The following is a 24910-nucleotide window of genomic DNA, read 5'->3' as shown; positions in this document are numbered from 1 at the left end:
AGATTCTAAATGGGGTTTCTCATGAGCCCAAATTCACCCCCACAAAGGGTGCTTCTTAGAACAAGGAGCTCAAGAGGCAGACGACGGGGCTCCAGGCTTTGGGCTCACAGGCCAAGGGTCTAAGTGTCGCTCTCAGGCGTGGTCTGTGAGGTGGCCGGAAGGATGGGGGCAGGTGCCTGGGTATCCTGGGCAGGAGGGAGGAACCACCACTCCTTTTGCAGAGACTAAAGTACCATCACCCAGAGTCGGGGCGGGGGATGGGAGGGTACCTACCCTTACCTGGCTCCTGTCTCACAGGCTGTGGGTAGCCAGCAGCCAACCCTGACAGCCTTGTAACAGCCGCCAAGAGACATGCTGGAGTCTATTTCTGGAGTTCTTTAAGAGTGGGGGGAAACGGCCAGCTGCCTGGGACAAGATGATCCCTGCATGCCTCCCTCATCTAAAATTGGGTGATGTTTGCTAAGTAAATGCAGGCCACACTTGGGCAGCGGAGAGCTAAAATGACCCTCAGGACCTCAGGGGTCTCTCACCTTAGTAAGTACCTTCTCAGCCAAGCAGAGAGACCACCGATGTGGAGCAACTGCCCCCTCTGGTGGCGAACATGGGTATAAAGTTACGCGGGGTCAACTTCATCTCCCACTTGAGTCCATAGCAATTTCTCCTCCAAAACTCAAAAAAAAAAAAAAAAAAAAAAAGCCTGTGAGTCCAGGCTTGAGTCCCTCTAGCTTCCCTCTCTTTCTCTTGACTGCAGTTACAGTCCCTAGCCAGGAGCGTCTTTCCATTTTCTGAATTGATACTTTACAGTGGAAAAAGCACTGGAGATCGTTCCAATGAGAACACTGAGTGAGTCACTTTTCCTTTTGGCTCCATGGAGGAAAAGAAACCACCTGTCTGCATATCTTTATTCAAGCCTAGCTCTTTCCGTCTGTAATGTGGAGACGATAGAGGCACTGCCTGCCTCCCGGGAAGGCCACTGCCTGCCACAGTGCCGTGTGACAAGGAGTGGGAGAAGGGGGGCACTTCCTGGTCCTGGAACCCAGGTAGTCCCATCGCCGGCGTGGTCTTCCTTGTCAGGAGCTACTGTCACTGTCACTCATGCCTGGACCCGAGACACCTCCCCATGGCTCAGACCCTCGAGGCTGCTGGGCTCCTTGGTCCTGGTAGGGGTGTCACCTTTTCCAGTCATCCAGGACTGCCTGCCAGGGAAGGTCAGAGTGACCTGATGATTGTGGCACTCGGGATGGAAAGACTTGGTCCTGAGCCTATTTTGCTGTTGTTATCATCACTTCACAGTCTTTATGATTTACGTTTATTTTTAGGTACCTTACTGAACATTCCTTTTATGTGCACTGTGATGCTTTATGTATCAGATGCTGGGTGCTGTTGGTGGCAAACAAATCGGGACAATTGTTTGGAAACAATATGACTAGTGTTGTGACTGTTTCCACAGGGAAACTAATGGCATTTTTGCTACAGTTTCTTTCCTTCTTTCCTTCCTTCTACTGATAGCTTAAAAACTAAAATAAACCCAGTAGTGCGAATGGTCAGCTGAATGGTCAATGCTTTGGATAGGTGTCCGTTCAGGACCAATGTCGCACAATGTGTTTCAAAATTGTTTTCAAGGGGCGTCTGGCGGGCTCATTCAGTGGAACGTGTAGCTCTTGATCTCGGTGTTGTAAGTTCGAGCCCCGCATCGGGTGTAGAAATTACTTAAAAGTCAAATATTTAAAAAAAAAAGTTTTTTCTAAGAATTTATGTTACTAAGGGTTACCTTTAAACATTTTTTTTTATTGTGGTAAGATGTATAGGATACAAAGCGTAGGATACAAAACTTTTTTTTTTTTTTTATCGTGGTAAGATGTATACGATACAAAATGTACGAACATCTCTAAGTGGATAGTTCACGGAACATTAAAGTACTTTCGCACTGTTGTGCAACCATCACCGTTCTGCAAGCTTCAGAACTTTTTCATCATCTCAAACTAAAACTCTGTACTGGGGCCTGAATTTAACACAGGTACCTAGGAGAGCCTGCTGGGGTCCAGTTTGACCCTCAGACCTCCTAGTGGCTTTCTCTTCTGCTGCTGTCCCTAACCTGATCAGACCTGCAGTGGTCACCGTGTTCTGGCCCTTTCCCTGGTAGGAATGACTCAGGTACTGATAACAGCAGAGAAGAGGGCTGTACCACAGTTGTTGAGTTTTGTAGCGAGAAGGGACCTCTAGGGATCCTCTGCATGGCCCTTCCACAAAGCAGAACCACAACTACCCCATAGCCTACCTCCATGCCTCAGTTAAGACTTGTTTAATGAATGGATGAATCTGGAAAGATAGACACTATCCTGAGAAAGGAGACTTCCCAGCTGGCTACTCATGGTCGTAGGGAGATGACAATGCATGTCCTTTGAGGTCAGAAAGATCTTTGTCCCTTTGTCTCTTGCTAAGTCTGTGGCTAGGTTTTCCTCTGTTACACCACGAATGGAAATTGTCATTCTTACCTCATGGTACGAGGCTTGAGCGAGGCAGTGCATATGAGGTGCTGTAGCAGAGACAGAGAGTAGTAGAAGTTCAATGATGCTCGTTCCCTCCCTTCCACCTGCCAGACACTCTCACAGATGCATCTCGGGAAACGACTTCCTCTTCTTTGACTCCATTTCCATTTCTTATTGGCTCCTTTTGTGTCGGATCCTAAGAAACAGAAGCTTCCCCATTACCTTTGCCTTTTAAAGCTAGGGTTCTATTAGTAAGAAAATGTGAAAGGGGAGTATTGTTTGTTTTTATCTGAAATTGAGCCTCCCAATTTCTATTTTATTGGATGCGGTTGTGATTTATTAATGTTATGTGTTCTCTTTCTCTCCTCCCCTCCCTCCCCATACAATCACCCATATAGGCAACTCCTCTCATACCCTACACTAAATTATCCTGTTTTTAACTGTTTTCAAATCCAAGGACTTGGCTACATTCCCCTGAGACAGAGGACAGAACTTACTATGGATACCCAGCATTTATTTTATTTTATTTTATTTTATTTTATTTATTTTATTTTATTTTATTTTATTTTATTTTATTTTATTTTTTTATTATTTTATTTATTTTATTTTATTTTTTATTTTATTTATTTATTTTTTATTTATTTTATTTTTATTTTATTTATTTTATTTTATTTTTTTAAGTTTATTTATTTATTTTGAGAGAGAGAGAGAGAATGGGGGAGGGGCAGCGAGAGAGTATAAGAGAGAATCCCAAGCAGGTTCTGTGCTGTCAGCCTGCTGATGTGGGGCTCGAACTCATGAACCTGAGCCAAAATCCAGAGTTGGATGCTTAACCGACTGAGCCACCCAGGAGCTCCTCGTTTGTTTTTATTTATTGATTTTTTTTTTTTCTGAGAGAGAGAGAGAGAGAGAGAGAGAGAATGGGGGGAGGGGGAGGGAGAGAAGGAGAGAGAAAGAATCTTAGGCAGTCTCCACACCGAGTGTGGAGCCCAATGTGGGGCTCAATCTCACGACCTTGAGATCATGACCTGAGCCAACATCAAGAGTCAGACGCTTAACTGACAGAGCCACCCAGGCACTCCAGCACCCAGGTTTTGGTAGTAACCAGGTCCTATCATTCATTCTCAAAGATGTTTCCTTCATCCACCCCTTCATCCCAATTACTTTGTACCTTTATTCTCACCTCCAGATACTAATATGAGGCCACAGAGTAAGTAATTTGTAGAAATCAAGTGATCTGGCTAAAATCAGTGGGCTGCAGGACTCTCTTTTCTGTTAAGTAGTTGGAACACTTCAAACCCAAAGGAAAGTAATACCCTTCAATTTTAAATCAATACTCATTGGGCATTGTGTTTATTCCAGGATTCTGGGAGCAACGTGGGCTTACAAAATCTGTAAATCTAATAATAGAGATTTCAAAACAGTATTTTCGAATAGTCTCTTCACTGATTTCTGTCACTGTGTGTCCTCTCTTCAGCTGAATTTACACAAAATTTGCAGACTAAAGTTCTAAAAACAGCACTGGTGACTTTGGGCCCAAGGCTGTACTAGGGAACGTAGTCCATTTCTCTAGGCTCTGGGGATCTATTGAAAGATTTTTGAAGCTCTAGAATAACATACTCATATTTATATTTTTATTTTTTACTTTTTTTGTAATGTGTATTTATTTTTGAGAGAGAGAGAGAGAGAGAGCATGAGCGGGGAGGGGCAGAGAGAGAGGGGACAGAGGATCCAAGGCGGGCTCCACACTGGCAGAGAGCCCCATGCGGAGCTCGATCTCACGAATCACGAATTGTGAGATCGCGACCTCAGCTGAAATCAGATGCTCGACCGACTGAGCCACCCAGGCACCCCCAGATTTATGTTGTTAAAAATTATTGGGGCAACGTTGAGAGAATGCACTGGAAAGAGAAAACCAGAAGCCAGTTAGGAAGCTGGTGCCATCATCCAGATAAAAGATGGCAGTGCCTGAGGCAGGGAAGTGGCATAGTAGCATAGAGGAAGAAAACTGGTAGAGAGGAGGGGGGACGAGCAGGAAATGGTCATTGAGTGTCAGGGATGAGAGGAGTGAGGACTATCAGACTCAGCCTTTGACAACCCAACAGATCGTGATCCCTTCTCTGAGCAGCAGAATGAAGCTGTGCGTGTGTGCATGTATGTGTGCACGTGTGCAGACAATGAAATCCATTTTGTAGCTGATGATTTAAGGTGTCTGGGAATGCCTAGTAATGGAAGTCCACAATGGGTATGGATTCAAGAAAATATTTGGGCTGGATTTGTAGATTTGGGGGTCCTGGGTACAGAGTTAGCTAATAGTTGAAACCTGAGAAGTAGCAGGGAATGATTGGAAAACGGTCAAAGAAGGAGCCCAAGACAGCACAAACACCTTGGGGACAGGTAGGAGTGAGGAGCCATTGAAGGCAACTGAGCAGTGGACAGGGAGGTAGAAGTCGAATTCAGTGTGATGTCCTGAGAATCAAGGTAGAGGGAGGCTGAGGAAGAAGGGATGGCTCCACGCGTTCAAAGCCAGCAAAGAGATCAAACTGAGGAAGTGAACTCGGGTGAGGAGGAGGAGGAAGGTGGCAGAGACAACAGCCTGACTGCGGTGGAGCTGAGGAGACACGGGATGAACTGGACACAGGCAACGCAGCTGCATGGCTCCTGCAGTGAGTCTGCTGGGAAAGGGAAGGGGAGAAATGGGGCAAGTGTAGGCAGAGGCAGGGCTGAGGGCCGGGGGGTGCCTCCACACGGTACAGGATTGGGGGAGGAGTCCGCAGAGTGGGAGTCGGGCACTTGCTGTCAGTTACCCATGCAGAAACCAGCCCTCTCTTCCTGGGTGGTAGGTTTCTTCCTACCCTGAGAATTCCAGTTCCTTTTGTCCAGTGATTGGTTTAAGATGGACATGTGACCGATTTCAGGCCAATAAGATATAACGGGAAATCTGCTGAGGTTCTCTGGGAAGTATGTTTTCCCTTGATGAGTAACATAGTCACAGGAAGCGGGGGCGGGGGGGGGGGGGAGCCTTTAAAATGTATTTGTATGCTTGTAATATTTGTATATGTTTTATCCCTGCCTCTTCGTTGTTCTGCTGAAGGCTGTCACTTGGGGGTGTGAACCTTAGAGCTGCTGCAGCATCCTTGCAAGAGTGAAGGGGTGAGCTGAGCTGGTGGGCGGGGACGGTCAGCCGAGGACGGCAAAGCAGGAGGATGGTAACACCTGGATCCTTGGTGGTACCTGCTGAGTGGCTGAACAACCCGAAATCACTTCCCTTCAGTCTTATTAAGAAACTATCAGTTTCAGGGACGCCTGGGTGGCTCAGTCGGTTGAGCGTCCAACTCTTGATTTGGGCCCAGGTCATGATCTCGGTTTCTTGAGTTCGACGCTCATGTCGGCACTGTGCAGAGCCTGCTTGGGATGCTCTCTCTCCCTCCCTCTCTCTGCCCCTCCCCCTCTCTCCACCTTCTCTCTCTCTCTCTCTCAAAATAAATAAATAAACATTTTTTTAAAAAATAGTGAGGCAAAGCATCTTTGATTAGAGCTTCTTTCCTAAAGTAGCAGTCAAAACCACCACTCTTTAAAAAAATTTTTTTTAATGTTTATTTTATTTTTGAGAGAAAGAGAGCATGAGAAGGGTAGGGGCAGAGAGAGAGGGAGACACAGAATCGAAAGCAGGCTCCAGGTTCAGAGCTGTCAATGCAGAGCCCAATGTGGGGCTTGACCCCATGAACTGCAAGATCATCACCTGAGCGAAAATCAAGAGTCAGACGCTTAACCGACTGAGTCACCCAGGCATCCTGGGGGGCAGATCTTTCTAATAGTTCTAAATGGCCACATTTTGGGCTTTGGATGTCATGTTTTCCTCTGGAATTTAGGCAAAAGAGCAGTGCTCTCTTGACTGAGGATTCGAGAGGCAGAGCTGTATTCCAGACCATGGGGCCTGATAGAAATCCAGAGATGTGCAAACAAAGGAGGCAGGAGAGAAACACCCAGAAGGCAGAACACTCTTCTCAGTGCTCCTGAGGAAGGTACAGGTGTCTGGGAATTGAGTACCCACCCTGGAGAAATGTACAGTCCAGGGGAGAGAAAGTCCTAACATGTAACTAATAAAGACCGAAGTGTAACAAGCACAGGGTTGGAAACAATGGGGGTTGAAGGAAACAGATCTAGTTAGCAGTTACTAGAATATTCCAGGTAAGCAAAAACTAGGCCAGTAGCCAGGGAGATGGAAAAGAGGGCAGGATACAGGACGCCTCGCTGAGATAGAATCAGCAAAAACTGCCAACCTGTTAGATGTGGGATGTGAGGAGAGGAATGGATAGAAAGACCAATCAACTCATACAGCATTGAGAGAGGTCTTTTTTTTTTTTTTTTTTTTTTTTTACGTTTATTTATTTTTGAGACAGAGAGAGACAGAGCATGAACGGGGGAGGGCCAGAGAGAGAGGGAGACACAGAACTGGAAGCAGGCTCCAGGCTCTGAGCCATCAGCCCAGAGCCCGACGCGGGGCTCGAACTCACGGTCCGTGAGATCATGACCTGAGCTGAAGTCGGACGCTCAACCAACTGAGCCACCCAGGCGCCCCGAGAGAGGTCTTTAAAAATCCTCTAAATCAAGGGTGAAAACCAAACTGTCATTTCGCTATGGAATACCTTCTTCAACAAAGCCAGACACAGACATTCAAGGCACTTGGGGGTAGGATGTGTTTTTTCCCTTTTCCCTTTGCTTGTTCAGGAGTTGGACACACACCAGGGCAGGAGAAGAGACGCCAGCCCCGGTGTTCCACACAAGGATTCATACAGGTCTATGCAGGGCCAGTTCTATGGGCGTGTGACCCATGCAGTCACACAGGGGCCTGTGTTTAGAGGACCCTGTGCTTGGTTTTATCGTTCTGCTACCGCTCTTTGAAATTCTTAATAAGCTCTGAACGAGGAACTCTGCATTTTCATCTTGCACTGGGTCCTGCAAATTAGGAGCCGGAGCCTATGGTAGTTGGTGCTGGGAAGAGAAGCAGAGGTTAGAGGCCAAACAACGCAGTCCTTCGACAAGCTCTGCGATGCCGAGACAGCCAGGGTGGCCGTGGACGTGAAGAAGAACGTCCTAGCAGCCGTAGCCTACTTTACAGCATTGCTGTGAGTATTGAAACCAGCAAAAACACGGGAAGAGTCCAGAACAGCGTCTGGCACGTAGTGATTTGCTATTTAAGTGTTTGATGGCATGATCAGTCCCTCTCTGCACCGACTCAACAGCTGACAGCTTGAGGTTATTCATTCACAGGGTCACAGTTAAATTTCATTTTCAGTCTTAGGGGCACCTGGGTGGCTCAGCCGGTTGAGTGTCCGACTTGGGTTCAGGTCATGATCTCACGGTTCGTGGGCTGGAGCCCCACATCGTTGGCTTTGCGAAGACAGCTCAGAGCCATCTTCGGATCCTCTCTTTCCCTTTCTCTCTTCCCCTTCCCCACTTGGGCTCGTGGGCTCAGGCACACACTCTCCCTCCCTCTCTCTCTCTCTTTCAAAACTAAGCATTAAAGAAAATTTTTTTAATTTCATTTTCAGTTTTAACCTATAACTCGCCATCCAGCCCCGGGCTGATGATTGATCTTCGGGGGGTGGGGGGGGGAGGGGAGGAATCCAACAACAATAAATATCATAATAAATAAATGTGCACCATCGCATCCTGTCACCTTCCTGACAACGCTCTTTTATGTTTATTTATTTTGAGAGAGAGGGAGAGAGAGAGAGCATAAATGGGGGAGGAGCAGAGAGAGAGAATCCCAAGTAGGCTCTGTGTTGTCATCGTTGAGCCCAACGCAGGGCTCAACGCAGGGCTCGAACTCACTAACCAAACTGTGAAATCATGACCTGAGTCGGACATTTAACTGCTTAACCGACTGAGCCACCCAGGTGCCCCTAAAAACGAATCTTGAGCTCCCTGCTTCCTCCCTCCCTGGATCTAAAGGAAGATTATGTCCCTGCTGTCATCAAGATAATGGCTCCTTCCCGCACTTCTCTCCACTTCTGTCTGAGTCCCGAGAGCCTATAAAGTGTAAAACCTTTGTCCTTTAGAGTACAGCTCTTGACTGGTGGTAAAAAATGAAAACCCTGGCCCGACACCTCTATTCCATGAACGCTTTTCCCAACCAAAGTCTGAAAGCTGTTCCTCCTACCCCTCCTAATCTTAGATGTTCTCAACATGTTCTTGGTAAGAGGGAACTCTCTCTTATTGTCCTAGGGTTTCAGGTCGGCAGGGACTGCACATTTTTTCCTTAGCTAAAACAGTTGTGGTTTTTCCTAAAAACTTTGCAAGTTCCCTGTAGACTTGGAAATTCCCTTCTTGGTTATAGCTCTTAATGGATGCAGAAGAATCCTGGCCTGGTCCTATCTTTCCTGCCGGTCTGCTTGCTGTGTGACTCTAGGAGGTCAGCCTAAACTCTCTGGGCCTCAATTCACAAGGATTTCCTTAGCTGGGGCAGATTGGAGAATGGAAAGGTTTGGGGAGGATTTATTTCCGGAGGACCTTGGAAGAAGAGATTTATAAATGTCTCTATGGTAAGAATAACCATTTGGGGAGCTAACAACCCATTTAGATCCCTCCTCTTGAAAAAAAAAAATGAGTTTAATAATTTCCGCTGCTAATTACTAACCCCCACCCTCACCTCCATGCCTGCCTCCACTCCCAGCTGTTGATTGATGGAGTAGATAAGCTGTAGTCTCCCTCTTCCACCTATGTGCACACTTCTGGCAGGCCCTAGATAAATAGGAGGCAGAGGCAAGTCCTTAGAATTATTATTATCATTATGATGATTATTATGCTTTCAGCATGAGAAACAGGAAGTGAAACTGACTAAAACATCCAGCGATAAATGCCTAGCCCCATCTCCTCCGCCAGACTTAAAGGCAGAGAAGAAGCCAGCCAAAGAAAACTGTGGGCCACAGACTCTGTCAACCCCGTGTGTGTGTGGGGGGGGGGGGGTGTGTGGGTGTGTTACAAGGACTGTCTCTGAATAACTAGTTTCCAGGACTTGTGATCTTTTACCCTCATTCTAATGCCCATGCTTCCTCCTTCATGTGATATCCTCAGGGGCCTTTCTTACGACTTCCTTCCCCATTTCCTAGAGAGAGCTTCCCATGGCTCTCAGAAGATGTTAAAAGGACCAGCCCAGTGAGTAACTGGTGCATCCGTACACACCTGGCCTGCTGAGGCCAGGTCTGAGCCTTACACCTTTCTCTGTCGCTTGATTTGTCCCCACGGCAGACATATTTCCTGGGCCAGAGGCCTTTCTTCCCTCACCTTTCAGGGGAGCCCTGCTTTCTCTTCTGGCCTGGTCACCTGACACTTCATCTGCTTGGCTGATTATTCACAGCCTTTGTCTTTTTCAGTAATCGATTGTGGACAAACGGTAGTCAGAAAACAGGGCATCAGGGCCAATGTAATTATCCCAGGTTGACATTTCCATTTGCAGCACCGTGGCCTCTGGAAACTCTGAAAAATAGTGAAAATGACCTGATTTTCATACTACCTTGTTAGCGCAACTTCCCGTGGAGAAAAGAGGAGAACAGCTGTGTGGGGAGAAAATGAACCAAGCTGGTGTTTCAGAAACGCCTTCTCATTTGGACAACGTTCTGAAAACTACAGAGGGAACAGATGAGGAAAATGCATCAAGGAGAGGTAGCAAAGACAGAGAAAGAGCGAGCAGGGTGCCGGGCTCTTGTGCTAGTCCCGGGGCCCATGTCTTTTTATGGCTTTTGTACCAAGATCTTGAGCCAGATTAACAGAGTGTTGGAATTTTGCTTTGGGAAAAATATAACCATCGTAGTCTCCTTACGATTTAATAAGGTCCCAGTGAAGCCTACCCAGGGGTTGGGATGGCGCTGAGGCCACAACAGGGTAACTGACAGAAGAAGAAAACTCCAGGATAGAGCTCTCTACCCCAAGTTGTGACGACAGTTGTCTGCCTCCGGATCGTCCCCTTCCGGCTGGCCCTGCTCCCTGTCCAGGAGACCGTGGTGCCTAGGAAGACACTGTTGAGTCCTGGCTTCCTGTGTTCAAACCCCCATTCCAGTACTTCCTGTAAGTCACTAAGATTCACTGGGCCTCAGTTTCCTCATCCGGACCCCTGGAAGGATATTAGTAACACCTACCCTATAAAGTTGTTGTGGAAATTGATTGGATTAACACATGGAAAGCACTTAGAAACCCCATCAGGAAGACACTAAAGCATATGGGGGCCACTGTCATGATTTTGTCTCGTGCGCCACCCTCCATTCCATCCTTCCAGAAGAATGTAAGTGTCACATTCTGTGACAAGCATTGGGTGAGTCGCTAGGGATGGAAAGTTTGCAAAACATAAATCTCCGGGGGCTTCGCTCCCTCTGGGGGGTTTCTCTTCTTAACAGAAAATAGGTGGTGCCACACTGACTCCCATTCTTCCTGGTTCCTTGACCCTGCTCCTTGACCCTGTTCCTTGACTGTTTGCCTTCATTTGCTGCTGCTGCTCCCCTGATCTTTCCCTTCCCAACTCTGCAGAAGATAGGTCCCAGATGTCTCAGCCAAAAAAGGCCCCAGCGTCCTGATAGGCTCTTCTCTGACTTGTCCTGGTGAAGGAGCCCTGGGAGGGGCAGGGCCCCAGGGAGGGTGCTGGTCTTTCTGCTCAGCGGCTCCCCCTTCCCAGGCCCTGGGCTCCTCCACACACACTCTGGAGAAGCTGGAGGAGGGCCACCAGGCTCTGTAATAACCACACTTCCTCATGGTAAACAAGAACCAGATTCCTGGGGAGTGACGCGGGTGGGAGCCCTGTGGCCGATCAAGGCAGCCGTGTGACTTGAAGGAGCACCTCTGCTTGGCCTTGACCTGTCTGGGGAAGGTTGAGGGGAAGGCTGCCCACATGTCCCTCTTTGCTACCCTTGCAGCCGTACTCTGAGCTATGGGGTCCTTCACACCAAATGGCCCTGCAGACTCTGGCTCTGGCATCCTGGCTCACTCTCACAATCAGGGAACATCTGCCCCGTGTCTCCTGTGTCCGCATTTGTCTCACCCTCTTCCCTACTCCTGTACCTAACTCCCACCCTTGGGTGCCTCCCCGTCCCCCCCGCACCCTGCACGAGGAATCGTATGCTTCCCTCACTGTTGCCAGAAGAAGCCTCACGATCCCAGGAGGATGGCTTGATCCCAGGAACTCAAGAGTGAAGGCTGCAATGGAGGCTGGGCCGGCCCATGAGCTGCCTGGGCCTTCTGACTTTGGGTGGCTGGTCCAGAGCTTCCATCTGAACAGTGTGACTTGGGAGTTTAGGATCTGATGTCTCAGGAATGGAGGCCAGATACGGTCCCTGCTCGTTCTAGTTCCTGGGTGGAAGGTTGGACTGGCTCAAAGACCTCTAGAAAGGGCTCCACAAGAAAGGGGGGCAGAGAACTGGTAGCTGAGGGCTTAGGACGGGAGGGGGCAGTTTGTTAGATGTCTTTTTGGGCGTTTGCATTTGTTCCATGTGAATGTATTGAAGTTTCCAAAATAAAAAAAGAAAAAAGAAAAAAAAAAGGATTCTGTGAGTTGGTAAATCTTCTGCATGTTAAGTTATAGAGAAGTGTCCCTTGACCCTTGTCCCCTTGACGGTGAGACATCCAGCTTAGACTTCAGGCTTAGAAGGGCCGCTAGAGGCGGGTGGCTGCTCAGGTCTGAGATTTTCCGAGCGTCTGAATGATTTGCAATGTTGCACTGGAAGGAGAGGCATTGCTGAGCACATTGGTCCAGGAGGAGAAAGGACGTACCTGCTGTGCTCCTGTGATCCCTCCGGGTCTGGAAGGCCAGGAGTCTCCCATCTAAAGGACCGCAGGAGCCCGGCTCCACCCAGAGAGGTCAGCCGAGCAGGCCATTTGTGTTACCTTGGTCCCTGGGGGTCCACAGGGAGGGAGTGGGCCAGTGCCAGCACCCTGGGGACCTAGTGTCTTCTCTGAACGTGCCAGAAGCCACCTCAGTTTTCCAGGCATTGTGTATTAGTCTTAAAACTTGTTTCTTTAAAAATATTTCTCTCCTTGGGGCGCCAGCGTGGCTCAGTCGGCTAAATGTCTGACTTCAGCTCTGGTCATGATCTCATGGTCCGTGGGTTCGAGCCCCACGTCAGGCTCTGTGCTGACAGCTCAGAGCTTGGAGCCTGCTTCAGATCCTGTGTCTCCCTCTCTCTCTGCCCCTCTCCTGCTCATGCTCTATTTCTGTCTCTCAAAAACAAATAATCGTTAAAAATTAAAGAAAAAAACCTTTCTCTCCTTTTTATTCTCAATCCTTACATTCATGTAATGTGTTGAAATTTGCATAGCACTTGCGCAGATGTTACCGATGGCTCCCTATTGCCCAAGTCCAAAGCTTTAGTAGAACTTCTAATCTTTATATCTGCCTCCCACCTCACATCTTGACACTTTCCCACACACGTCCTATATTCCAGCCCATGCCGACCACCTGTTGCTTCTACGAGCCACACAATGTCATCTTTCTCTCCATTCCATCATTCAGTGCTACCTCTTTCTCCTCCCCTTCCATGAGAACTCTTGCCCGTCTTTAGATGCCTAAGTCAGATGTCACCTCCTCGGGGAGGACTTTCCGGATGAATCTGTCTTGTTTATGAGTTCAGGAGCACCATACTTAAACCCTCTCAAGGGCCACCTGGTAGGGTGGCTATTACCAAAACTGAAACCAACCAAACCAATGCTAGAAAGTAATGGGTGTTGGTTAAATGGAGAGACACAAGAACTCTTGGCACAGCTGGCGGGGATGTAAAAGATGTAGCTGCTATGGAAACAGCACAGGAGGCAGTTCTCAAAAAGAATGAAACAGAATCATCATATGATCTAGCAATCCTGCTTCTGGGGATAGACCCCAAAGCATGGAACGCAGAGGCTCCAACAGGCATTTGTACATAGTGCTCGCAGCAGCCGAAGTGTGGAAGCAAACAGGTGTCCACTGAGGGAGGGACGGATAAACAAAAGGTGGTTCATACATACAACGGTGTACGCATACACAGAGCCTTAAACAAAGAAGGACATTCGACACATGCTACAACATGGCTGAATCTCAAAGACATTATGTTCGGGGAAATAAGCCAGTCACAAAAGAACAAATACTAGATTTGTATGTATATTCGTATGTGTATATATTCATATGTGTGTGTGTGTCTGTATATATATATATACATGTATATAAGCCAGTCACAAAAGAACAAATACTATATTTGTATATATATTCGTATGTGTGTATATATTCATATACGTGTATATATATATATATACATGTATATAAGCCAGTCACAAAACAACAAATACTATACTTGTATATATATTTGTATATGTGTACGTATATATATATACACATATATATACGTACACACATACATATATACATACACACATACATATGCACACATATATGTGTATATATATGTATATATGTATATACACACACACATATATGTGTGTGTATATATGTATATACACACACATATATGTGTATATATATGTATATATACATACACACGTGTGTGTATGTATATATATACATACATATGTGTGTATATATGTATATATACACACGTATGTATATATATGTATATATACATACACACATATGTGTATATATATGTATACATATACATACACACATATATGTGTGTATGTATATGTATACATATACATACACACATATATGTGTATATATATGTATACATATACATACACACACACACACACACACACACACACACACACATATATATATATATATATATATATACATAAAAAACTTCTTCTCCAGGCACCCAAGGCCTGTCAGGGGCATCAGGGCATCCCCATGCCCAGCACAGTACTTGGCACTAATCGGTGCCACCCAGTCCATCTTTATTGATACGAGACGGGCACAAAGTTGATGGTGTGTGTGTGGGGGGGGCATCTCCAGGTTGGTCTCAGGCTGGGCCACATTCCAAGTCACCTCTTTCAGCATATCCAAGTTTCCTCTGCACCTGCCGCTCCACTGGAGGGGGGGGCGGGGCTCTAGCTGTCTTTCCAGCACTGTGGGGAGACCCTTGCCAGCATCAGTGAGTGAGCATCCAGGAGTGACAGGGACTTGCCTGCAACATGTGCTACACGGGTCACGCAAAAGGAAAAACCTACCCTCGTGTTATAATGAGGCACCGGAAGTCCTGAGAGTGTGAAGTTTTTAGGGTCACACACCTACCTACCTATATGGTGCTATAGTTGTGGTCTTCGGAGGAAGGAGACAAATGGGTGATTGCCGTATGTCCTTTCCGTCTCCACAGTACTACAGCTTTCATAGCCTAAGAAGATAGGTGGGGAAAAAATTAGTTCCTACCTCTGTCGTGAAATGAGCAAAACCAAAACAAAACATAGTATATGTACTACATATATCTCACATATTTCGGTCCTCCCTCAAAAGCTTATACGTGCTAGGATCCCAAACTCATTAATGCTTCATTGACTTTACTCAATGCCTTTACCTCTCCTAGAGGGAGAATCTTTGGAATCAGAGTAAACTGCAGGTCGCAGAGTGTGTTTCCTTCTCCTGAACCATGCACACAGGCTGAGATGGCATCCCCAGAGAGGCCTGGCAGGTGTCAGCTAGCTGGACCACTTACAAGAGCATTTAGGACCACAGACTTTGACATATGTGGGAACAGCATGAGTCCGAAGGCTGGCTCTTCCCACTCCAGCGCGATGACTTCGGCCGGGTATTTAACCTTTCTGGGCCTCGGTGGTTTCCGTGATCCAAATGGCAGAAATACTGCTACGTACAGCCTTGTTGAGAGGATGGAAGGAGATAATTGGCACGAGAATATCTACTGCAGTATCACGGCTCACGTTTATAGAGGTCAATTACTATGTGTGGGTAACAGTTCATAATGTTTCACGTGTATTTAAGTTAGGGAATTATCACCCCCTTCATTATAAAAAGTGCGTTCTGAGGTGTGGTTAACTTGGCAAGTGATAAGTGGTGGAGATGGGAGTTGAACTCAGAATTTGATTCCCCCATGCTCTACTGCCTGAAAGTTATCTTCTCATGTGAAGCTAATATCACCATACCCTTAGGAAACCACTAGACATTCCACACACACGCTGGCACACCTCTTCGCCCCCTTTCCTACCTTCCCACTTCCGTTTACTTTACTTTTCTTGTTTTTTTTTTTAATGTTTACTTATTTATTTTTGAGAGAGAGAAAGAGACAGAGAGAGAGAGAAAGAGAGAAAGAGACAGAGAGAGAGAGAGAATCTCAAGCAGGCTCTGAGCTGCCAGTGTGGAGCCTGACACAGGGCTCAATCCCATGAACGGTGAAATCTTAACCTGAGCCAAAATCAAGAGTCAGACACTCAGGCAAATGAGCCACCCAGGCGCCTCTCTGTATACTTTTCTTAAGTGAAGGAGGGAGCAAAAAAACCAAAACACAAAAAAAACCCCAAAAACCTGGGGACACAAGATTACCAGGAAAAGATAAAATGACCTCCTAGGTTGACACACTCTGGTTGTGTCCCTGGATGTCCCCTTTTCCTTTCTCCCTTCCCCAGTTCACTCTCCAGGCTGAATGCTCATCTGAGTTGTAACTGACATGCTCAATACAGGGTAGTTTGAAGGGGCAAGACTGACTTCAGGGACAGGGACCACAGCCTTGGGCCGTTTTGAATGTGGTAGAATATTTACCTCTTTTCCCTCCATTTCCCATACTAACGTGCAGAATTTATAATTAGGCATCTTGTAGTCCTGATTAGCCTCATTTGTGGTCCCTTTAGACATGTTATGTTTGTTGGTGGGCAGAGGCTAAGTTTCCATTCCCCTCTGGGTACTTCCTTCTTTCTCTTTCCATTCCCATTCTTCCCCTCTAGTCCAGCTGCTCCCTGCTATGGCATTAAACCCTCAAAGGTTGGGGTACAGACAAAGGCATCGGGGGGGGGGGGTGGGGGAGCAGAGCATTTCTTCCCCTCTGGGAAGCCCTCAAGTAGGGCATTGTCGGCAGCATTTGCTTTGGGTAGAATTTCTTGCTGTGGACCAGCTCTTAGCACTTTCAGAGATTTCAGAAACTTTTGTAACTAATGGTTCTTCTGTATCTATTATCCTTGAAGACATTGAAGACCCTCATTTTACCAAAGAATTACTAGCCTATCTCTCCCTGGTCCCAAATCATTTTCCTTCCCAACGGTGAGTTTTCAGTGGACAGATCTTTTCCTGTGAATCACGCTCCCTTTCTTCAATGTTCTGCTTTTTGCCATGCTAGCGTTAGATACAAAGTCTACTTTATCTGTGTGCCTATGCATATCCAGCAGCCAGTGGATGATTCTATCTCATCAAGAGCATGCTATCTGAAAATTTCCAAGAAATTCACCTCCATAGATCCCTACCCTCAGTCATCCAGTCATAATGTCACAGCATAATAAAATAAGAGATGTTTACTCTCTGACGGTGTGAAGGCCGGGTAGGGGAAGCTTGGAGAAGAGAGTTCACTGTGGAGTCATATTTATCCCATAATATAACTGAGCTATGCAAATTAACATAGACCTATACTAGAAGGTTGAAGGAAATTGAAATGTGGGAGATTTAAAGTATATCTGAAAATGGAAACTATAGCCCATAGCTCTTTGGGCCATTCCTGCCCAGAAATGGCATATACTATCTTTCTGACATCAAGAAGGATTTGTGGGTATATGTCTGCTCAGGGTTTAGACTGGGGGCCATGATCATGGACTTTGGGTCACAAAGAACTGGGTTCTGTCCTTGGCTAACTCTGTCACCCTAGGAAAGTTATTAATTTCTCTAGGACTCAGTTTCCTTTCCTAAAAAATAAATAAATAAGGATAACAGTACATACCCCATAAGGCTATATAATAGGTAGGATAAGTAAGAGTTAAGTTTGGGAGTGATAGAAAACCTGATATATCAGTTACTATAACAAGAAGGACATTTATTACTCTTTTATATAAAAGTCTGGGTAAGTGTGTTAGGGCTGATATGATGGATGCTTGCTTCCCCCAGGACATAAGCTGCTTTTATCCTTTCGTTCTGTCATCCTCAACCTATGGCCTCTATTTCATGATCCAAGATGGCTGCTCAAGCTCCAGCCATTAAATTTTCATTCCAGCCATCGGGGAAGAGAAAAGAGGAGGAGAAGAAAAAGGACTACCTCTACCTTTCAAACCCTTCCATTTACAAGTCATTGGCTAGAACTTCATCTCATGAACACAACCAGCTGTAATGGAGGCCGGGAAATGTAATTTCTAGTCCAGACAGTCATGTGCTTAGCCAAACATTGGAAGGTCTTTACTACTAAAGAGGGGGAAATGGGTATTGGCTCAAATAACTAGCAATCTGCCACAGATCTTTATGAGATGTAAATAAGATGATGCACAGAGTAAGCACCCAATCATCACCATTACCATCACCATCATCATCATCATCATCCCCATGAGAATGTGGAGAATACTTTGAAACCCATCACCAGATGCTTCTTTATGTTAACCTCATCTTGTTAATGTCATTCTTACCCACCTCCCTTTTAAGACACTATTAGTTTTTTCTTTCATGAAGGTCAGACACTTATACCTTATGAAATAAAATTATGGAAAGCAAGAGAAAACTGAGGAAAACAAGGGAATGGTGAACACGGGATTCTAGATAATGGTTCTCTTTGACGCTGGAAATAGAGGTGGGGTGGTATGGGGATGGAGAAACCACCTAGTTATTTCATTGTCAAAGCCCTCGTTTTTATTTTGGGCAGGAGATTCACAGGAGACTCTTGCATTGTTAAAAATAATGAATAACCAAATAAAAGCAGAGATACCTGGACCAATGATCCAATGCTGGGGCTGTGTTGTGAATCAAGGATTATAATTAATCTGACTCTATGCAATGAGGTCTTTAAATTGTACAGTATCACATGGCATATGTCTGTATGTCAAGAATAGACAACAATAGTGCTTTCTATCTGCATAGACCTTTAACTTTTGAAGTGCTTCTACACATCCATAAAAACTGCTTAAGAAGTTCATTACACGTGGCTAAGGGCTTGGTATTATAAAAATAGGACTTCGGACTTGTGCGTCCTAAGGGAAAATCGTTTATTTTATTCTTACAGTAGTTTTGTGAGGCAGGCAGGACAAATGTTTTATCACTATTTCACAGATGAGAAAGAAGGAACTGAGAGGGCAAGGGACTTCAGTGAGGTTGTGTGGCTACTTGGTCAGCAAAGGAACTTTAGACTAGATCTCTTGCCTAGTGCATCTTCCTTTAGGCAAGCTCACTCCCGGTTATTACGCATCTGTTAGGCATTTATTCTGTGTTACATGCCAGGCACACCATGCCAATATGTTTGTGTTTACGTAGGTGCGTGTTTTCCGGGTACTGGGTGCAGTTTATGCGATCTCTGTGCACACGCACACATACACGTCCTTGTTGTCCTTGTGTGCCCTGAGGCCTACGTGGCCCATCTAACTCCAGGAGGAATCCCCAGCTGGGGTTTCAGTTGTCTTGTTATTCCTAGGTCACTGGGCTTCAGCATTTCCCCAGAGCCCCAGCTAGTTAGGAAGGCAGCTTTGGTATCAGGGACAGATCTCCCGGCAGTGGGCACAGAGCACAGGAACCAGCCAGCAATGCTTTAATAAAAAGAAGAAGGAGAAGGAGAAGGAGAAGGAGAAGGAGAAGGAGAAGGAGAAGGAGAAGGAGGAGAAGAAGAAGAATTTCCTGATTATTTCTAGTTTATGAAGAAATGATCATAAACACTATCTCATTAAATTCTCATTGTGTTCATAAACACAATCTCATTAAATTCTCACTCAGCCCTGAAGTCCATGTTATTATTTTTCTCATTTGCTCAGACACAAAGAGAGGATAAATGGCTTGCTCAGGGTAACTCAACCCGAGGGCAGACTTGAACTCAGGTCACTTATTCTCTGAATTCTTTTCTTTCTGTTGTGCCTTTCCATCTCTGCAAAGGCAAAAAAGACCCTTATCTTCCTTCTAGTGGTGTGGGGAGAAGCTGTGAAAGCTCCATGCCAAGCAGTAGAACACCCCTAGTGACACCCTCTGTGGACAGAAAAAGAACAACTCAGAGGGCGGAGCAGCCCCAGACCGAGGACCTTCAATCAACAGAGAAAAAGACGGAGTAGCTGGAGCTTTCCACCTCCCTCTCTCTGCATCCTTTCTTGTCTCAGTCCTCTGGCATCTCCGGTGTGTGCCTCGGGGAGGCGATAGCCATACTACTAAACTGGAGAGGTCAAGGCGTTTTCCAATCTCTGTGGCCTTAGACAGTCTGTCTTTTAAGAGTCAGGGGGTTGGGAGAACTGTCTCACCACAGGCATCCTCGGCTACTGCAGCCACAGGTGAATCCCTCCAGCTCCCAGACCTGTGTCTGTGCCACTTTGGCCAAGCTGTTCGCTTACACGGGTCTGTCTTCTCCACGGATTAACACCATCTACCAAATGCAAGGCTGAGCATGGCTTCTTGTATACAGTCAAGTTGTGCACTAAATGAACTCTGCTTCAAAAGAGCCAATATTTATGTTAGGGGAACTGGCCCCAGGGAGTGAATCCTGCTGCCCTCCCTGGAAGGGAGACTCCTGCCTTTTGCTCTACCTCTTAATCCTTCCCTGCCTGGGCTCAGTCCCAAGGGCTCCTGTCCTCAGGATATCCCATTGTTTTCTCCCTATGCTGGGTGTCCTTGGACAAGGGGGCTCTGGAGTATCGGAGGGACATATTAGGGGCCATGTGTGGCTATAGCTCAAGCCCCATTTTTAACATTTTATTTTATTTAGTTTTTTTGAGAGAGAGAGAGAGAGAGAGAGAGAGAGAGAGAGAGAACCCCAAGCAGGGTCCGGGCTTTCAGCCCAGGAGGTTTGATTCCCCCCAACTGTGAGAGCATGACCTGAGCCGAAATCAAGAGTTAGTTGCTTAATGGACTGAGCCACCAAGGCGTACCCCAAGCCCGATTCTTACTTTTGCATTACGGGTAATCAAGCTGAGGTTTTGTGTTCACCTGTCTGGTCTTTTTTCTCAACTGTTCTTAGAACAGGGAGGAGGTCAGCAGGGATGTATTAGATGATCATCCCCCACACCCATCAGAATGCATATAGAGGCCCTCCTGCAGCTTATAGTTAGGGCCTCCCCAGTCGCCTCCCCCTGACCTGGGCTACTATGGGCCCAGCTAGATCCTTGGTATCTTCCGCAGAGATATGGCGCTAATCTGGACTAGACCTCAGCTTCTTAAAAATACCCACTTCTCCTAATAGGCGTAACCCAGGGACTAACTTTTCCACGCTAGAAATCAGACCCTGGTCTGATCCAGACCTTCCTTTTGTTTCACCGTCTAATCTAATTCCACAACGCTGCAGAAAGGTATTGCTTTTCCTCCCACTGAGGGAGAGGTGCAAAGGCTTGCCCAGGGTCACACAGGAAGTCTGAAGGTCAGTCTATCCTTCCCCCCCCCCCCCCCCCCGCAGTTTCCTTTCTTAGCTAATTTACATGAGAAACAGTTCAAAGTTATAATTGCTACATTGTTCAAAGTTACACAATGATTAAATCTTTTACTGACAAATTCACGAGAAAAGAAATGCAAAACTCAGAGGAAAATGGTCGCCCTAAGAACATGTTTAATATTTGCCTCACACCTATTTCTAGGAGGAAGGGCCCCTGTAATTCCCTGTAATTCATGCTCACGCCGCTTACACTTACTAGTCGGTCACCTCTCTCCTTCAAAATACACCCCTTCTTCCGATTGGCTGCTGCCGTCTAAAAGAGCCAGACGACTGGAGAAAAGTGGGTTTTCTATCTGAATTATGCGCCTACTTTCATACGCCTCCTTCTTCTCTTGGCTTGCCCCTGATCAATCACGAACCGGAGTGTCTCGGCCCCCACTCCCCTTCAGCGACCCCGCCCCCAGGCCGCTGCCCCGGCCAGCCACCCTCCGTCCGCACTCGGGAAGGCTCGCGTCCTCCCCTTTAAGGCCAGCCCCGCCCCCACGGCCACGCCTCCTTGGCCCCGCCCCGCCTCCCGAAGCCCGGCCCCTCCGACCCTCCCCTTTAAGGACCGGCCCCGGACGCAGACGAGGCTGTGACGCGGCCGCCGGCCCCCGGGCTGGGTACATTGTCGCGCGGCCGCTTCCCCCCGGGCCGGGCCCCCCGCCGTCCCGCGGTCCCCTGAGCGCCAGGCCCCCGGGGGGGGAGGGTGGGAGGGAGGGAGCAGGGCTGGTAGGCGCCAGCGGCGCGCGGCGGGACCCACGGAGCCCCGCGACCCGCCGAGCCTGGAGCCGGGCCGGGGCGGGGAAGCCGGCTCCAGCCCGGAGCAAACTTCGCCGCCGGGCGGGGGGTGGCGGGGACCCCGTCCGGAGTCGGAGGAGGGGGCGGCCGCGGGCCCTCCCGCCTCTGCTCCCGCGTCTCCGGGCACCATGCTGTCCAACTCTCAAGGCCAGACCCCACCGGTGCTGTTTCCCAACCCGCCGCCGCCGCCGCCGCCGCAGCCCCCCGCCCCGGCCCAGCCTCACCCCCCGACCCAGCCGCCGCCGCAGCCCCCGCAGCAGTTTCCCCAGTTCCACGTCAAGTCGAGCCTGCAGATCAAGAAGAACGCCATCATCGACGACTACAAGGTCACCACCCAGGTCCTCGGACTGGGTATCAACGGGAAAGTTTTGCAGATCCTCAACAAGAGGACCCAGGAGAAATTCGCCCTAAAAGTAGGTTCGGGGGCCGGGGGAGGGGAGGACGGGCACGGGCGGAGGCGGGGGCGGGGGGGCGTCCCGGGGACGACCCCCAGCGCTCCGAGCGGCCAAAGCGCACGGTCGCCGGGCGCGATCGCGCGGACCCTGCCCGAACCCGGCGACCGTCCGTCCCGGCCGCGGCGGGGTTGTGGGTCCCGGGCGCCCGAGGGGAGCCAAGTGCGCGGCCGGGGGCGGGCGCGCCGCGGGGAAGGTCAGGTCCGCGCGGACCACGCCGCCCAGACCGAGTTTCCGGTCACCTCCGGGTGTGAGTGGCGGGACCCGAGAGGACTCGTGAGCACTCTGCCATTTTGGGGTTTGAGCGGGATCCAGCCGAGTGGCAACGGTTGGCTTCGGGGCCACTTCTGCTAATTTCACCCTGGCTCGAGGAAGTGATTTTCGAGGCTTGTGGTTCCCCATCCTCTCCTCCCTCCTCTCTTTCTTTCTGCGGGCACAAAAGGCCCATTACTCATTGAGCTGGTTGGTCGGTTAGTTTGGAGAAGTCGGATCTCAGAGGTTTATTTAGCCTCGCTCCTTATTTGGGAGCCGGAATGTGTGATTTCACTTCCCTGGGCCTCCCGAGTGCGGCCATGCCGCCTTGGGGCGCGCCGGCCCGGGAGGTGCCAGCCTGGAGATTCCGCGGGGACACCGCCCCCCGGGCGCGGGGGAGGAACTGTTTTGATCCGAGAGCAGGCCCCCTCCTACCTTCAGTGTCTGTGAGGCTCCAGATGGGAGGCCAGCAGGCTCCGGCGCGATGTCTGCTGTTTCCATAGCTCCATTGATCATTGTGAACCGGGTGTCTAAACCACGGCTTGGCCCGGTGCTGATTCCGCAAATCAGGGATGGCCACTTGAGCCCTGGACGTGGGCGATTGGTGGACAGTACGACGGAGCGTTTTCCTTGAGCCGGGGAAACCCAACCTCTTTTTTTTTTTTTTATTTTAAGGGGGGGTGTGGTGGTTTCGGGGGGTTGGGGAATGAGGAGTTAAGTGAGAATACCTAGTTCAGAAGTTAAACAGAACGGACTTGGAGGCCTGATAAGGTGGGTGGGTCCCTAGTGCAGCGTGAGCCAGTGTTCAGGGTCACTTAAAAAGGTTTTCCCCCTCAGACAGGTTTCAGATCAAACCACATCTCTAAAGGTGACATTACGCCTATTTCCCCTGGGGTGTCTTAATGATTGGAGGAGGAGAAAAATACTTCCTGTGTTATATTTTTCTCTTCCCCCTCATGCCTCCCCTCCTCAGCTAGCTGTATTTCAGCTATTAATACAACTCAGATAGGTGTGATAGGCGGAACTGTTGGGATATATAATCCGATGTAATAAAAGGCTGGCACTTTGCATTCCATGTGCAATTTCCAGATTTTCAGGCCTCTAAAATCATTTTCCTGCTGCTTTCATCCTCTTGGGGGACAGCTTTCAGCTAGTCCCAACACTGTCAGATTTCTTTGGTTTCTACTCTAAGCTGTTGCTGTGGGCTTTTAGCTGTTGTGACTTAGACCCCTTTCCCCATACAATCAACTGGGGACACGGAGTAGGAGCTGTGGTTTAAATGTGTCACTGACCTTGGGGAATGGAATTGAGCGAGTGCTGTTTGACCACAGTTAACTTGTACGGGTGAGGAAGCGACAGACGCCCTTTCTGAGAGAGTTTTCTATCCCTCCGAGAGGCCATCTGCCCTCACCCATCAGCAGTTTGGGGACGAAGGCTGTTCATTCATTCCCCTGGATAGTTGGAATATTGCATAAAGACTTGAGAACAAAAGCTCTCAACCTCTTTTTATTCTATTTAATGACACATAAAACTCCACTCTAAAATGTTTTAGGGTGGCAATTCAGATTTCTTTTGTAATTCAGATTTCTGCGATTGTAATTAATAGGAGAGAGATTTGGATATGTCCCCCCGCTTTAGTTTTGAAAGGAAAAATCCCGCAGCATTTTAAATAACACTCATAATTTATCCCTCTCGGGTGGGAAGTGGGTGCAGATTGAAGTCAGTCTGTTTTGACAGGCAGTCTGCTCCCAGATCTTGTAAGTTGGCTCAACTGTTAAATTGCAGATTCCCACACATCTTTATGTAAAAACTTAATAATAGAGGAAGAAAGAAGGTATGAGACATTCAGAGACTGATAGTGTCAACAGCACTTCCATGTCCAAATATTGGCTAAGACATAATTACAGCTTGTAGGGGGAATCTGGCCCAGTGAATCCTGTCTGAGACACACACCAAAGAGATTTCTAGATCTTGAATCTTGGTGAAATTAACCTTCGGTGCCGAGTGGTGAAATGATTTTCAAAACCAGGAGCGTTTTGACTATGAAGCAAGGGGAGGTAGATGCTGCCGGCTAGGACGGATTGCCCCATCCGTAGGTGCCTGAGGAAAAAGGGATCGGATCTCCACTCTCCACACAGCGTTAGGCCATTCCTGGGGATTCGGGGCAGAAGCTGTGGGGCTGGAGCAGGGCCTCGGATGGGGGTTCTGACCTCTGCTGTTTCTCAGCTCTGAGAGTTAATGGGGGGTGGCAGATGCCCAGATGCCCTGCTCACTCTGTGGTCTGGTGACCTCTTAACCCTCTTAAGTGAAATCAGTGCTTTCCAAAAAAAAAAAAAAAAAAAAAGCAGCCCCAAGCCACCTTGCTGCTTCTCTCCCTGCACCTCAGAGAGCTAACATTTCAGTGCTTTTAGTGCGTGCTGTGACCTTA

At 47.9% G+C, this 24910-nt stretch overlaps 1 protein-coding gene and 1 long non-coding RNA gene across 3 annotated transcripts in view; one reads left to right on the top strand and one right to left on the bottom strand.

The window, feature by feature from the left end:
- Positions 1-892: 892 nt before the first annotated feature.
- Positions 893-23116, bottom strand: LOC107180982. Its single transcript, XR_001511756.2, has 4 exons — positions 22918-23116; positions 14708-14803; positions 2496-2685; positions 893-1196 (listed from the first exon to the last, which is right to left on the bottom strand). It is a non-coding gene; the product is annotated as an uncharacterized LOC107180982 (long non-coding RNA).
- MAPKAPK2 (MAPK activated protein kinase 2) overlaps positions 21718-24910 on the top strand; it is a 44448-nt gene continuing 41255 nt past the window's right edge. The window contains exon 1 of one of the 2 annotated variants that reach the window (XM_042975369.1): positions 21718-22191. In XM_042975369.1, the coding sequence (XP_042831303.1) occupies positions 21907-22191 (285 nt within the window). In that variant the 5' untranslated portion in view covers positions 21718-21906. The remainder of the gene's footprint in view (positions 22192-24910) is intronic. The other variant, XM_042975370.1, reaches the window with a different exon arrangement.

This window comes from Panthera tigris, chromosome F3 (assembly GCF_018350195.1).
Source record: "Panthera tigris isolate Pti1 chromosome F3, P.tigris_Pti1_mat1.1, whole genome shotgun sequence".
Taxonomy (NCBI): Eukaryota; Metazoa; Chordata; class Mammalia; order Carnivora; family Felidae; genus Panthera; species Panthera tigris.
Note: the sequence above shows the minus strand (reverse complement) of the source record. Positions and strands in the feature narration are given on the sequence as shown.